General features: G+C 43.5%; 1 protein-coding gene across 1 annotated transcript in view; it reads left to right on the top strand.

Moving 5' to 3' along the window:
* Positions 1 to 13,085, top strand: part of LOC126470684 (cocaine esterase) — a 150,997-nt gene that overhangs the window by 2,650 nt on the left and 135,262 nt on the right. The window contains exon 2 of the mRNA XM_050098685.1: positions 2,244 to 2,584. Coding sequence (XP_049954642.1) covers positions 2,244 to 2,584 — 341 coding nt within the window. The remainder of the gene's footprint in view (positions 1 to 2,243; positions 2,585 to 13,085) is intronic.

Below are 13,085 nucleotides of genomic sequence, written 5' to 3'. Positions count from 1 at the left end.
TGCTACGACTTACCAAGAACAGATGTCTACACCAGCGACCCCCGTGAACGACGTCCGCCTGCAAGAACAGGAAGCCGTCGTTACAGCAGAATGGACAGCTTTTCGTACTGCGCCTGTGCAGAGCCGCCCACAACTCACCACGCCAGCAGAGATCCTTAAAATTATCCGGAAGACTCGGAATAATGCGCCGGGCAACGACTCCATAAGCAACACCGATTTGAAACAGTTGCCCAGGAAGCCAACTGTTCTCCTTACCCGAATTCTCAACAGCTGTCTTCTGCAGGGATATTTTCCTACGGCATGGAAGACGGCTCGAGTAATTCCAATACCCAAGCCAGGTAAAGACCCAGCAGAACCCAACAGTTACCGGCCAATTAGCCTTTTGCCGACCCTTGGCAAGGTGCTCGAGAGAGTGCTGTTGAAGAGGCTCCATGACACGCTTACAGCGCATGATGTTATACGACCCGAACAATTCGGTTTCAAGGACAAGTTATCTGCCGAACTTCAACTTCTACGGATCACCGAACGGATACAAGAAGGATACAACAAGCAGCACTTCACGATTGGTGTCTTCCTTGACATCGAAAAAGCTTACGATAAGGTGTGGCGGCCCAACCTTATCGTCAAACTGCATCGCATTACCCCTATTGCGGATTGTTACATTAGACTCATAGAAAGCTTTCTGCAGGACAGGAAACTGTATGTCCGAGTCGACGATAAAAACTCCGAAATGAAACTGATCTCCGCAGGAATTCCGCAGGGCTCTGTCATTTCGCCTCCGCTTTTCAACTTATATATAAATGACATCCCAACTGTCCCCCTTGTTACGTCGAGCTTTTATGCGGACGATGCGGCCTTTCTGACAACTGGACGACACTTGGACCAGCTAATCGCTAGGATGCAACGGCAACTTGCTGTAATGCAACGCTGGGCGCTGCAAAACAAGATAACGATCAACCCGACGAAGACGGCAGCCGTTCTGTTCACACGGAGGAAACCAGCTCTGAACGGCAGACTCCAAATGGCTGACCAATTTATCCCATGGTCGCCGGGAGTGAAGTATCTCGGTGTCTACCTTGACAAAAAATTACTCTTTACGCAGCATATTGACGACAAGAAGACGGCAGCCCAGAAGATGGCCAGGTCATTGATTCCGTTCCTGAAGAGTAAGGATCTCAACCCTAAGACTAAACCCCAATTGTATAAGGCAACGGTGGAACCCACAATGTTGTATGGCTCCACCTCGTGGGGAACTACGTGCGTCTCCAACTACAACAAACTCCAAGCGCTGCAAAACATTTGCTATCGATGGATCACAGGAGCTCCATGGTGGACAAGAGACGTCGACATCCACACCGCACTCCACGAGACCACTATACAAGAGAAGGTCCATGACAAGACTCTACGAGTTTTTGACAAGATCGATGCCCTTAGGGACGAAGTTCGACAATTAGAATCGGTAGGAACGGTAAACCCTGCAAGATGGCACAAGTATCGAGTACCGAAGTCAATAACGTTTCACCCCCCGTAGGCAATCTGTCATAACACGAGGAAGCAGTCACACATAACAGCCTTGACACATTTCGCCCTCCACAGGAGATAGACATCACCAAAGACAGCAGGCTAAAGGACCCACTGCTTGCCTATGCCTAACTGAATGTGTAATAAAGTGTTTTCCTTTTATCCTTACATCCCATCCTAGAAGAATAAGTCATCAAGGATGATCTCTTCAGTCCACAATACACACTATATTTAAAAAAAAAAAAAAAGCGAACGGGACGAGAAAACGGGCTCTTCTGGGAAATGTGTTAAGGCGTGTGGAGGTAGCATTTGGAAATGGTCCGTGGCTCATCAGTACGCGGAGTGAAGAAAGCGACGATTGTTTTCACACGTTCCAGTCCGATATGATACTTCACGGTCTTCTCGTCTTCTCCGTACAGCGGTGATACCCCAGATGCGTCGACATTCGCCTGTTATCCATCCACGTTAGCCCATTTCCCGTCAGTAACGGGCAATGCGAAGGACTCGATTGAGAGTGTACAGAGCGCGGAACGAAATTGGCGGAGAACACGGATCACGTTACCGGCGGTGAAGAGGGGGAACAATCGAAACGCGGTCCGGAAGGAAGTGCGCGTGCGCGCGGCGTGGCGTGGCACGGTACGGCAGCGGCGGCGGCGACGGCGGGCAGTCGGCGGCATGCGCGCTCTGCTGCTGCTGCTGCTGCTGGGGTGGCCGCCGGCCAGGGCCGCCCGCTCGCGGGAGGCGCCGCGCGTCGTGGTGGCGGGGCAGGGCGCGCTGCTGGGCCGCGAGCTGCTGCTGGCGCGCGGGCAGCGCGTCGCGCAGTTCCTGGCCGTGCCGTTCGCCCAGCCGCCCACGGCCGCCCTCCGCTTCGCGCCGCCGCGCACGCGGCCGCTGCCCGCCTGGGACGGAGACCGCGATGCCACGGCGTTCGCGCCTGCCTGCCCGCAGTCCCGCGAGGAGCTCGAGCGCCAGGAACTCGTCTTCAAGCTGCACCTCGCGGAAATGCTCGACGAAATCACTTTCGACGAGGACTGCCTCTACCTCAACGTGTACGTGCCGGACGGTAAGTTCGTAGAACTCGGCTTCGCCGGAACTCGAACTCGTCCTTCTATACGTGTCTGGAAACTTCCACTGTTCCGCGTTACATTCTCGAAAACATTATAGGTCGTGTGTAACAGGCGACACTGGTGGGATTGGAATGGAAAATTGAACACTGAAAGTAACAGATGAATTTGGTCATCGGGAAAACTGACGACGGCCGAACTAGGGAGGATATAAAATGCAGTCTGGCAACAGCGAGAAAAGCACCTCTGAAAAAGAGAATTTCTCGATATCGAATATAATTTTTGATTTCGGAGGTCTTTTCTAAATGTACCTGTATTTGTCTGAAATCTAGATCTAAACGGAAGTGAAACGTGGACGATACACAGTTCAGGCGAGAAGAGTAAAGAAGAATCGGTAGAAAAATGTACAGATGTGTGTGAAATCTTATGGGACTTAACTGCTAAGGTCATCAGTCCCTAAGCTTACTCACTACTTAACCTAAATTATCCTATGGCCAAACACACACACCCATGCCCGAGGGAGGACTGGAACTTCCGCCGGGACCAGCCGCACAGTCTATGACTGTAGGGCCCTAGACCGCTCGGCTAATCCCGCCCGGCGAATCGGCAGAGAAACGCTCCTATCGGAGCATAAACAGACGAATATGCTCCTGTTTATTAAAAGATACTGATTGTAAAGTAAGGTACCAGCTGCCTCATTCTACCTTCCCCTGCGCCTTTAAATAAATATTTTCACAAAAATTTTGGCACGCGAACGGATTCGCACTCTTTTTAACACGCTGCTCGCCTCTCACTGCCGCAAGCTCACCTCACTGTAATTCGCTGACGCCCACTAGTCCTTCGTTGCAAGTTGCTCATACCCATTCGCTCCGACTTACCCATTCACACTCACTCATTCAGTTCACCTCTCTTTGTGTCTCTCTGACTGCCACTGTTTCACAGCCACTGTCTTCTTCGTTCTGTGCTACTTCATCGATAGAAGTCGTGATAGAGCCTCGGAAAAAATTCCGTTTTTATACCATGCGTTTTGAAACACATTTGGTAGCTCTCGCTGTCGCATGCCTACCAAATAATACTTATCATGAAACTTTCCTGGCAGTTTAAAACTGTGTGCCGGACCGAGACTCGAACTCGGGACCTTTGCCTTTCGTGGGCAAGTGCTCTACCAACTGAGCTTCCCAAGCACGACTCACGCCCCGTCCTCACAGCTTTACTTCTGGCAGTACCTCGTCTTCTACCTTCCAAACTTCACACAAGCTCTCCTGCGAACCTAGCTGTGAAGACGGGGCGTGAGTTGTGCTTGGGTAGCTCAGTTGGTAGAGCACTTGCCCGCGAAAAGCAAAGGTCACGAGTTTGAGTCTCGATCTGGCACACAGTTTTAATCTGCCAGGAAAGTTTCCAACCAGTGCCCACTCCGCTGCAGAGTGAAAATATCATTCTGAATACTGATAATGTTGGGCACCACAGTTGACACTAATTTTAAAGATTAATGAACACCATCTCAGCTGTATTGTTACACATTTACTGCGCTGCTACGGGTTTCACTCTCAACAAATCTTCAGATTGCCGACTTGTTCTCAAGTTAGGATGTAAATGGTCGGTTTCGTACGTAATGTCACAGACCAAACCCAGAAACAGTGATCACAAACAAATACCGACCGTCTGGTGAAAGTATGGCGAGCAGGCACGGCATGCTACGTACAGTAGCAGCTTCGTAAAAGACGCCATTCTATTCTTCATTTGACACCTTTTCACATTATAGCAGCAGGAGATGGTTGCATTCCTCTTACCTACTCGCTATCCAGCTCTAACAAAAGTAAAAACATGATGAACCATGGTAGAAAATTTCCGCATCTGCCACTTCCCTGTCTATGACTGATAAAGAACAAAAGAACAAGCGTGGGCGCCGGCCGCTGTGGTCGAGCGGTTCTAGGCGCTTCAGTCCGGAACCGCGCGGCTACTACACTCGCAGATTCGAATCCTGGGTGTGTATGACGTCCTTCAGTTAGTTAGGTTTAAGTAGTTGTAAGTCTAGGGGACTGATGACCTCAGATGTTAAGTCCCATAGTGCTTAGAGCCATTTGAACAAGTGTGGGCGATATTAGAGACATTCACCCTACGTACAATTTGGCTACTAATGATGGGGAGAGGTGCCAGTTAGTCATATGATGCACTGGACAATGCATTCTCTCCATGTGAAGCTGACAATTGTCTCCCAGCGTCTCTAGTTGAGAACAATAATTATGATAAACATTTGAAGTGGCTTATCATGAGTGCTTTATATATATATATATATATATATATATATATATATATATATATATATGTCTATGAAGACTGATTAATCTTCTGCCATGCCATGACACCACACATTTCCCCACAAAGACTTAAGAATGCAATTATATAGAAGATTACATACCAACCATGCATCCACTGTGTGTGTGTGTGTGTGTGTGTGTGTGTGTGTGTGCATGCGCGTGTCTATTCACTGTTATGGTTTGAAAGAGTGGCCATTATATGTCTCATGGAGAAACGAGAAATAGTTTTCTTTGAAAGCTGAAGATATTTTTGATAACAGGTCTAACTATACTGACGTCTGTCGGTGGGGCTGGTAAAGATGAGCTAAGTTTTTATCGTATTTTCAATATTGATACTTTCCCATCCCTAACTCTCCGATGGTCAGCATACGTCAATTGCCTATTCCAGGTCGCAGGAAAAGAGTGAATCAAGAAAGTTCAAACGTTTTTGAGAAGTCTCTGGATGTTACTTGTAGGTCTGTCAGACATTGTTTTGAGAGTAGCAAACCTCGGAAGATTCGATTAGCTTCCTGCACGCTCAGAAAACACAATCGTGTTCTTGTGTGCAAAACCTGCATTCGAAAGTCTTGCTAGTGCAGTTTAAAAACCACGCGCAGAGCCCGTTAATTCGGCGACTATGTATGCATATCGTCAACAAAATGAGGCAGAGCCACAGAAGACAACTGGATAATAAATACATGTTTTGTAAAAGTACTAGGGTTGGCTACTGCGATGCAAGTGTCATTGATTGACTGAAACATTATTCCAATTTTTTCTGTGTTTTGGTGCTGTTCCATGCAGTCTGTCAATGAATGGACGCATGATTGGTGTGTAATCTGCCGAATAACTGAATACTTAGTATCTGCGAGAAATTGCATACTCACATATCAATGTAAACTGGCACACATGCACACTGTCAGTAGATACGTAAATGATCAGAGTTGCAATTCTCTATGGCAGGTAGAGTGGCCATCAAGTGCATTAGTGTTGTTTATGTTTATTGTTATTATCAGGTTTGGTTGGGTATACAAGGGTCTTGAACAGTGTCAAATGTTGAGTGACCCCTATGAAGGACACAGAAATGCCGCATACTCGTGTAAGATGGCATTATCCATACCTGACTCACTCACTGTCTCTGCATGGCTAGCTGGTCGAATCGTAAAATATCCAGATTTGTATAGCATTTGATTGTCATAGTGGCCCAATATTGGACTGTATGGGAAAGTGACGGCCGGCATACTCGTCGTCCAGATAACACCCGACCACATCTGACAACACCCCGAGAGGATCATCATATTGTGCACCAAGCACATCGTAGCCCCTTCCCATCCGAGAACAGGTAATGGACTACTTGCAGCATTCTGTGTCATTGCGCACCATTGGTCAGAGACCAGCAGCAGCCAGACTAATGAATTATCGTCCCCTGTATAGGCTATCTTTAGCACCACAACACTAATGACTGCGTTTGGTGTGATGGCGTGAGCGGGAAGCACGGACTGAGGATGAATGGTGTACATTCTGTTGATTGTGTTCAACAATGAATCATGGTTCTGCGCTACACCAGTTGAGGGTCGGCGAGAATGGAGTCCACCTGGGGAGAGAACCCATTCTTCCAATGTTTTGGAGAGCCACAATAGTGTAACTCGTGTCGTCACGTTGTGGGGAGCTATCAGGTATGGCTTCAGATCATGGCTGTTAGTGACTGAGGGAATTTTGGCGGTGCAGGTGTACGTTATGAAACCCCTGCGTCCTCATACATTGTATCTCATAGGACATTATTGTGATGTCATTCCCAATAGGACAGTTGTCGTCCGCACATGGCACGTGTCCCTATGAACTGACTGTGTAATGTTTAAGTATTCCCGTGGGCAGCAACAGTCATAGAAACTTCCATGATAGAACATGCATGGGACCAGCTCAGACGTCTACTCTAACTCAGTGCCAATATCCAGGCTGTATACGACTAGTTACAACAGTTGTAGGCCAGCTTACCTCAGGGGGGGATACAGCGACTTTATGACACCTTTCCCAACCGAAACAGTGCATTCGGCCAGGCCAAAGGGATGCAGCCTCATACTGATTATTGGGTTCACACTGCCAGGTTCTTTGCAAATTTGACTCGATGCTGTAAATATGACAGTAACATCACATAAACTCTGAAAGTGTGGAGTTTTATTTCATTTTCTCCGCCCTTTCTGGACGCTTCACTTTTTTGTCAGGCAGTTTATATTAAACAGTGCAAAGTGTCGATTAACTGGACACGAAAGAGACAAACTACCAAAAATGTCACTACCAGAGCTCGAAGCTATGATGTGAAAATAAATTGACACACAAGTGATATGAACCACAAATACAGTCTGTTCGAAATTATTTTAGGATTGAAACTACTGCAGCCGGCCGAAGTGGCCGTGCGGTTCTAGGCGCTGCAGTCTGGAACCACGTGACCGCTACGGTCGCAGGTTCGAATCGTGCCTCGGTCATGGATGTGTGTGATGTCCTTAGGTTAGTTAGGTTTGACTAGTTCTAAGTTCTAGGGGACTAATGACCTCAGAAGTTGAGTCGCATAGTGCTCAGAGCCATTTTTTTGAAACTACTGCAGGAACATGTGGATGTGCAGTGTGGAGTCCCTACATCCACATATTTCATAGCAGGCATTTTTTACCACCACAAAAATTGCTTGAAATTATCCATCTCTTTTCGTACCGATCTTTTTACTTATTTTTACTTTGTCATCTTTCTTCTTACAGTTCAAGTTTTCCATATTTCGGTTCTCTTTTAGAAATTATCCCCATCTCCACCATCATGTATTGGAATTAAGAACCATTCGCAGTCGCAAAATGGGTTTTGTGGGTGACAGCTGCCATCAACTAATACTGCAGAACTAGATATGAGAATATTGTTCATCTTAACTATGACACTTCGTTAGAACTTTTTTTTCAAACAATTGTTGTATTTCAATCGAAACAAGGGCCAGAATACCTCGATTCTGATAGTTAATTTTACTTATTAGACAATGTTTTAAATACTATAGACGACTTTTATAACACTTTTTATAAGACTTTGCCTAGACAAAATCCAATTTCAGTTTCTTAAGCGTCTCATTAAATATAATCACTTGTGCGTCACATTAATATTTTTGGATTTTTATTTTTGCGTTTTTCTTGTGATTTTTATTTTTGTTTGTTTTTAGCCCTTTCCACTGCATTTTAGCCATGTTCAGTTAGTATATTGTATACCTGATTTGCATGCGATCAGAAATGGCAGTTTGTGAGGGACTCCCAATGTCATTTAGCGTCACTGAATTATTTGTACAATTGTCTTTCAGTATGGCTTACAATAAGTAGTGTCGTAATTCTGACTGAATACTTGTTTGACAGTATGAGATTGACGTCATTAAGTCACTAGAATAAATCGGCTGCCTCGGCTGAAGCGGGAAGGTGTGGCGACAGTTTGGTACGATATCAATGAGTATAGCTAGCAGACGTTTTGACAGCCACAAATGTCTTTTCTTTTCAAAGATGACAATGTATTTTTATCGCCTAAGGTGAAGGTAACAACACTGAGGCAGCAAGATATTTCAGTGGATCGATCTCGTGTTATTGTTTACGTACAGAACAATAATTAATGAACATTGTTCTAAGTCCAGAATGAGATTTTCACTCTGCAGCGGAGTGTGCGCTGATATGAAACTTCCGGGCACATTAAAACTGTGTGCCGGACCGAGACTCGAACTCGGTACCTTTGCCTTTCGCGGCACACAGTTCTAATCTGCCAGGAAGTTTCATTGTTCTAAGTTTTTGGTTGTCATTTATAAAGTAAAAAAAAATTAGATCAACATATGGAGCCGTGAACCTGCAATCCTGGCCAGTAAACGACTGTAAGATAAGTATATCTATGAGAGTTGTGGATTTGGAAATCAGCGTTATTAGTGGGGGCTCGGATTAATGCCACTTCAAAGAAACTATAAGCAGTTGTTAACCACGTAAAAAAAGCTTTTATTGTCAGGAATGATATTGTCACGTCATAAACACAAGCAAGTCTAAATCCAAGAGCAGGGTCGTCAATGAAGTACAACACGTAACACTGAAAGCACGTTCGTTAGGAACACCAACGTACAGCCATAATAGAGCTCCTGGAGGGAGGTTACTGCTACTCGTATTTATACAGATGTTGAATATTCTAGAATATACAAACATTACATTACAAATGTAATAAATGTCAGGGAGCTTCCAGAAATGATATGACACTACTGAGTGGAAATACGCAAAATGTGTCAGGAGGTTGATTCGTTTGTTTCCAAGACTAGCAATTACAAGAAGAGCAAAAGTGACTGAACTTAATTGTTTGAGGAGCTCACTGATATGCTTCTTCCAGTTCAAGTTTTCATCATTATATACATTATAAATTTAGGGCTTTCTGTCTTACTTACTGACTCCTGTTCATGTGGTACATCAGTTGTTGATACGACCCTATTTGTTGTACAGAATTGAATATAGTGCGTTTTCTTAAAATTTAGGGATAGCTCATCTTCAGAGAAACTCTTAATAAGTCTTTGAAACATATCATTAACAGTCTATTCTGCTGCTTCCTCTCTAACAGGACTTACTATAACACTATTATCGTCTGCAAAACGTACCAACTCTGCATCTTGAATGTTAAGTGGAATGTCATCCACATCCTCTTACTATGATGAGCATCAAAGATAGCCCCTCCCATCGAAGCTTCGCGATCGTCGAAAGGGAGTTCGATTTCCTTGAATGAGAAGCCTCCATCGTTGATATGCTTCTTATTACTTTAGAAGGGCATCAAAATGATGACGACTACGTCTCCGTGCTTTAGTCTTCTTGATGAACTATCATAGTTCATAGTCCTCGACTTTGTATGTGACATCCTACAAGTGACGAAGGATACGATAAGGCCCAAGGCACTTAAGTAATATTTTCGTTAGTCCAACTTTGACGCACAGGCGTAAGTGCTCATACCATGTCTCACGGGTTGTATGTCAGAGACCAGTGCTTGGATTTATAGCGCTATCGGTCTTTCTCCTGTGCGTTCAGAGTCTGTATGCGAACCAGTCGTCTTGCTTCTTCGGTCTTGGTGATGAGGTGTTTCACATACTCATCCTGAGTATCGTCCAGTTGAAACGGAAACATTTTATCCATTGCCATTTCGGCCTCGCGACTTCGTTGTGATGTATGTAGAGTTGCACTCTGCTAAACTACAGTTCGGCAGTTTTGGTAAAATATATAAATGACATAGTAAAGGGTAGGATTACCGGTGGTATTGGTAGCATTGGCAGGAAAAGAAACATAGAAGAGTGTGTGAGAAACTGGGAGCCTACGACTTATCTTTGTTTTTTGTTTGTTTGTTTGTTTGTTTTGCACATAATTAGAACCGCATATCGATCAATGTTAGTCCACGGAGTAGTTGACATCCTTAAAAAATATAAATTGCATTTTATAAGTAATAAAAAATAGTTGATAGCGTGACTTTTTATGTGACGAAAGAAATTATTTTTGATGCAAGAGCTGATTACATGCCCAAACATAAAAAATTCTCTACAACTTTTGTTGTTATTTTGTACTCAGTGGAACGTTCTTCATCACGATCAAAGGCAAGAGTTTCCTGTTATTATTGATAAGTACGTAAGGTGTTTATGAATAACAGAAACATGTTTTATATAAGCTCGAAGAAGTATTGAAAGGAAGGTCGATATATTTCTGTTTTGTAGTTATTTTTATTTTACATTTTTTTTTTTTTTTTTGTTGAGGAAATTGCGTTTTTTAGCACTAAATGATATATCTGTATTTTTTTCATTTTTACTACAACATCTATGTTTCACGTTACAAATGAACAATTTTCGGATAAAACCAGAAATAAACAATGAAAATTTTATTTTTAAGTAACAGACAGGAGGATAACTTGGTACAAGAAAAATGTTCCATAAGTTATGTGGCATTTTATATATCCTGGCTCAGTTTCTAAACGCTTCATCACTGCCAGTTTTTAGGAGAACCTAGTAAGAGACTGATTTCTTGTGCAAACAAGGCAATCGAAATGAGGTAAAGCCCAATAGGTATGCAACGCACCCACTATACATGTAACGCAGTTACGATCTTAAGTGATTAAAGCTACCACCAAACTGCCATATTCTATGCTGACTTACGATAGTCTACGGTAGCCTATGGTAGTTTTAAAACTGTAGCTGTATGCAAATGTCACGACGGGCAGTAGAGTATCCCAGTCTCTCCGTGCGAGATCAGCATACTTCGAGAGCTTATCTGCCAATCTTTTATCAAAGCTTAGATGCACGACTGAAAGAAAAGACGAGCGGTTGCCTTAAGCATTTCAGTTATCCATGTACACTCCCTGGATCGAGCAAAACTTCTATACATCACACTGTCTATCATCCTTATATTGTACTCCATAGAATTCATCAACTTATACAGCTGATTTCATGGAACCAGCATTCAGCGAATTAATTTCGATTTATTTTATTCCTTTTGTTCTTTACATGGAAGACATTTTTAAAAAAAGATGGTAGAGCACTTGCCCATAAAGGCAAATTAAAAAAAAGAAAGAAACGGCGAGGCTAACGCTCACGATAAACGGGAAATCTGTGTTCCAGTCCCGGTCCGGCACAAATTTTCATTGTCCTCATTCCATTATACAGTTGCCCAATTTCGCAACTGAGAGTAAATTTCACGTACTATCGATAGAGGCTGGAACAAGGATGAACGATGTGGGGTGTTCCCACTACGCTTCATACGACCTCATGAACACTGGCCTTCGAGCATATGATTTTAGAATGGTGGGTCATTACTGTTGTCGGCACCGACTCGAATGGCAAAAAGTTTCTGTACATGATTAAGGAATATCATAAATTGTTATTTTTTGTTCTGCCTGGAAATGTGAAAAATGGCGAAAGGGGGAACGTACTTAACATTTCACAGGTGCTAAAACTATAATAAGAATCTAATATTGAGTATTTTCGTACATTTAATAATTTACTGCTCCGTTCGAACACATTCTCCCCCCGGGAAGCAAGCGCAGCTCAAAAAGTACAGTACTGCTACAAACTGCAGAGACTTTACTGTCTATCAGTTCTCTTTGTGGGAACCACTTTCGACAAGAAGGTTTCCTAATAAGGCCAACAACTTCGAGAAAATATCCTAGCTCCTGAGTCGGCCACGGTGGCCCAGCGGTTCTAGGCACTTCAGTGCAGAACCGCTCTGCTGCTATGGTCGCCAGTTCGAATCCTGCCTACGGCATGGATGTGTGTGATGTCCTTAGGTTAGTTACGTTTAAGTACTTCTAAGTCTAGGGGTTGATGACCTCAGATGTTAAATCCCATAGTGCTTAGAGCCATTTTTTTCAGCTCCTAAATTTAATTTTACCATACATCAGAAATAATATCAGAAGCAGGTAACAATCAAATCACTATAAAACTGTAATACTTCATCACATTCACCCCAAAGGAACTACAAACATCGGTCCCCTCAGACAAGCTAAGAACTTTACAACGTCCCTGGTGATTATTTTCCTGCAAATAACAGCAGAAAATTACGAGTGACTTATTAAATTAAAATTGTGAAGGCACATTTTCTGCGCATTTTTTGCCGGAAGCTGACGAGCCCGAAATTCATTATTTTTCACCTTGTACACGAGGCTTTTCTCTGAACAGAGCTCATGTTGTAACAAGAAGTGTACATTATTTTGTTTAAAACTTGCCATTTAGTGTCCTCGTGAGGGAAACATACGTTCATTTTTACTTTATGTATGGCTGTGACACTGATAGGCGACATAAACGCTGGTAGGCAATGCATCACGTGCATCCTTATACATTTTAATATCGCTTTCTGCTAACGTAAGAGTTGCATTGTTCATTTTTGATTTTGATCATCACCAATGACATGTCTGTCCAAATAACATCAACATTGTTGAAGAGGCGGCAGCATTTATTATTAATTACAGGTACTTATAGTTTTGGCTAATATAGTACCTAATTGATCGACTTCACATCGTCACAAGGCGTCGTTTTACACCATGGAATGAATGATTAAAGCAAAAGCGAAAATAAAACAGAATCAATTTTCTGATCAACTTGCCAATGCGCTGATCACACCTGAGTTTGGAAATGGTACAGCGAAATTGTCCGTTTCCTTTTCCGCAAATTTTGAAATAGTTTGTTTTGTTCCTCTTC

This window comes from Schistocerca serialis, chromosome 3 (assembly GCF_023864345.2).
Source record: "Schistocerca serialis cubense isolate TAMUIC-IGC-003099 chromosome 3, iqSchSeri2.2, whole genome shotgun sequence".
Classification (NCBI taxonomy): domain Eukaryota; kingdom Metazoa; phylum Arthropoda; class Insecta; order Orthoptera; family Acrididae; genus Schistocerca; species Schistocerca serialis.
This window is presented reverse-complemented; position numbering and strand designations above follow the sequence as displayed.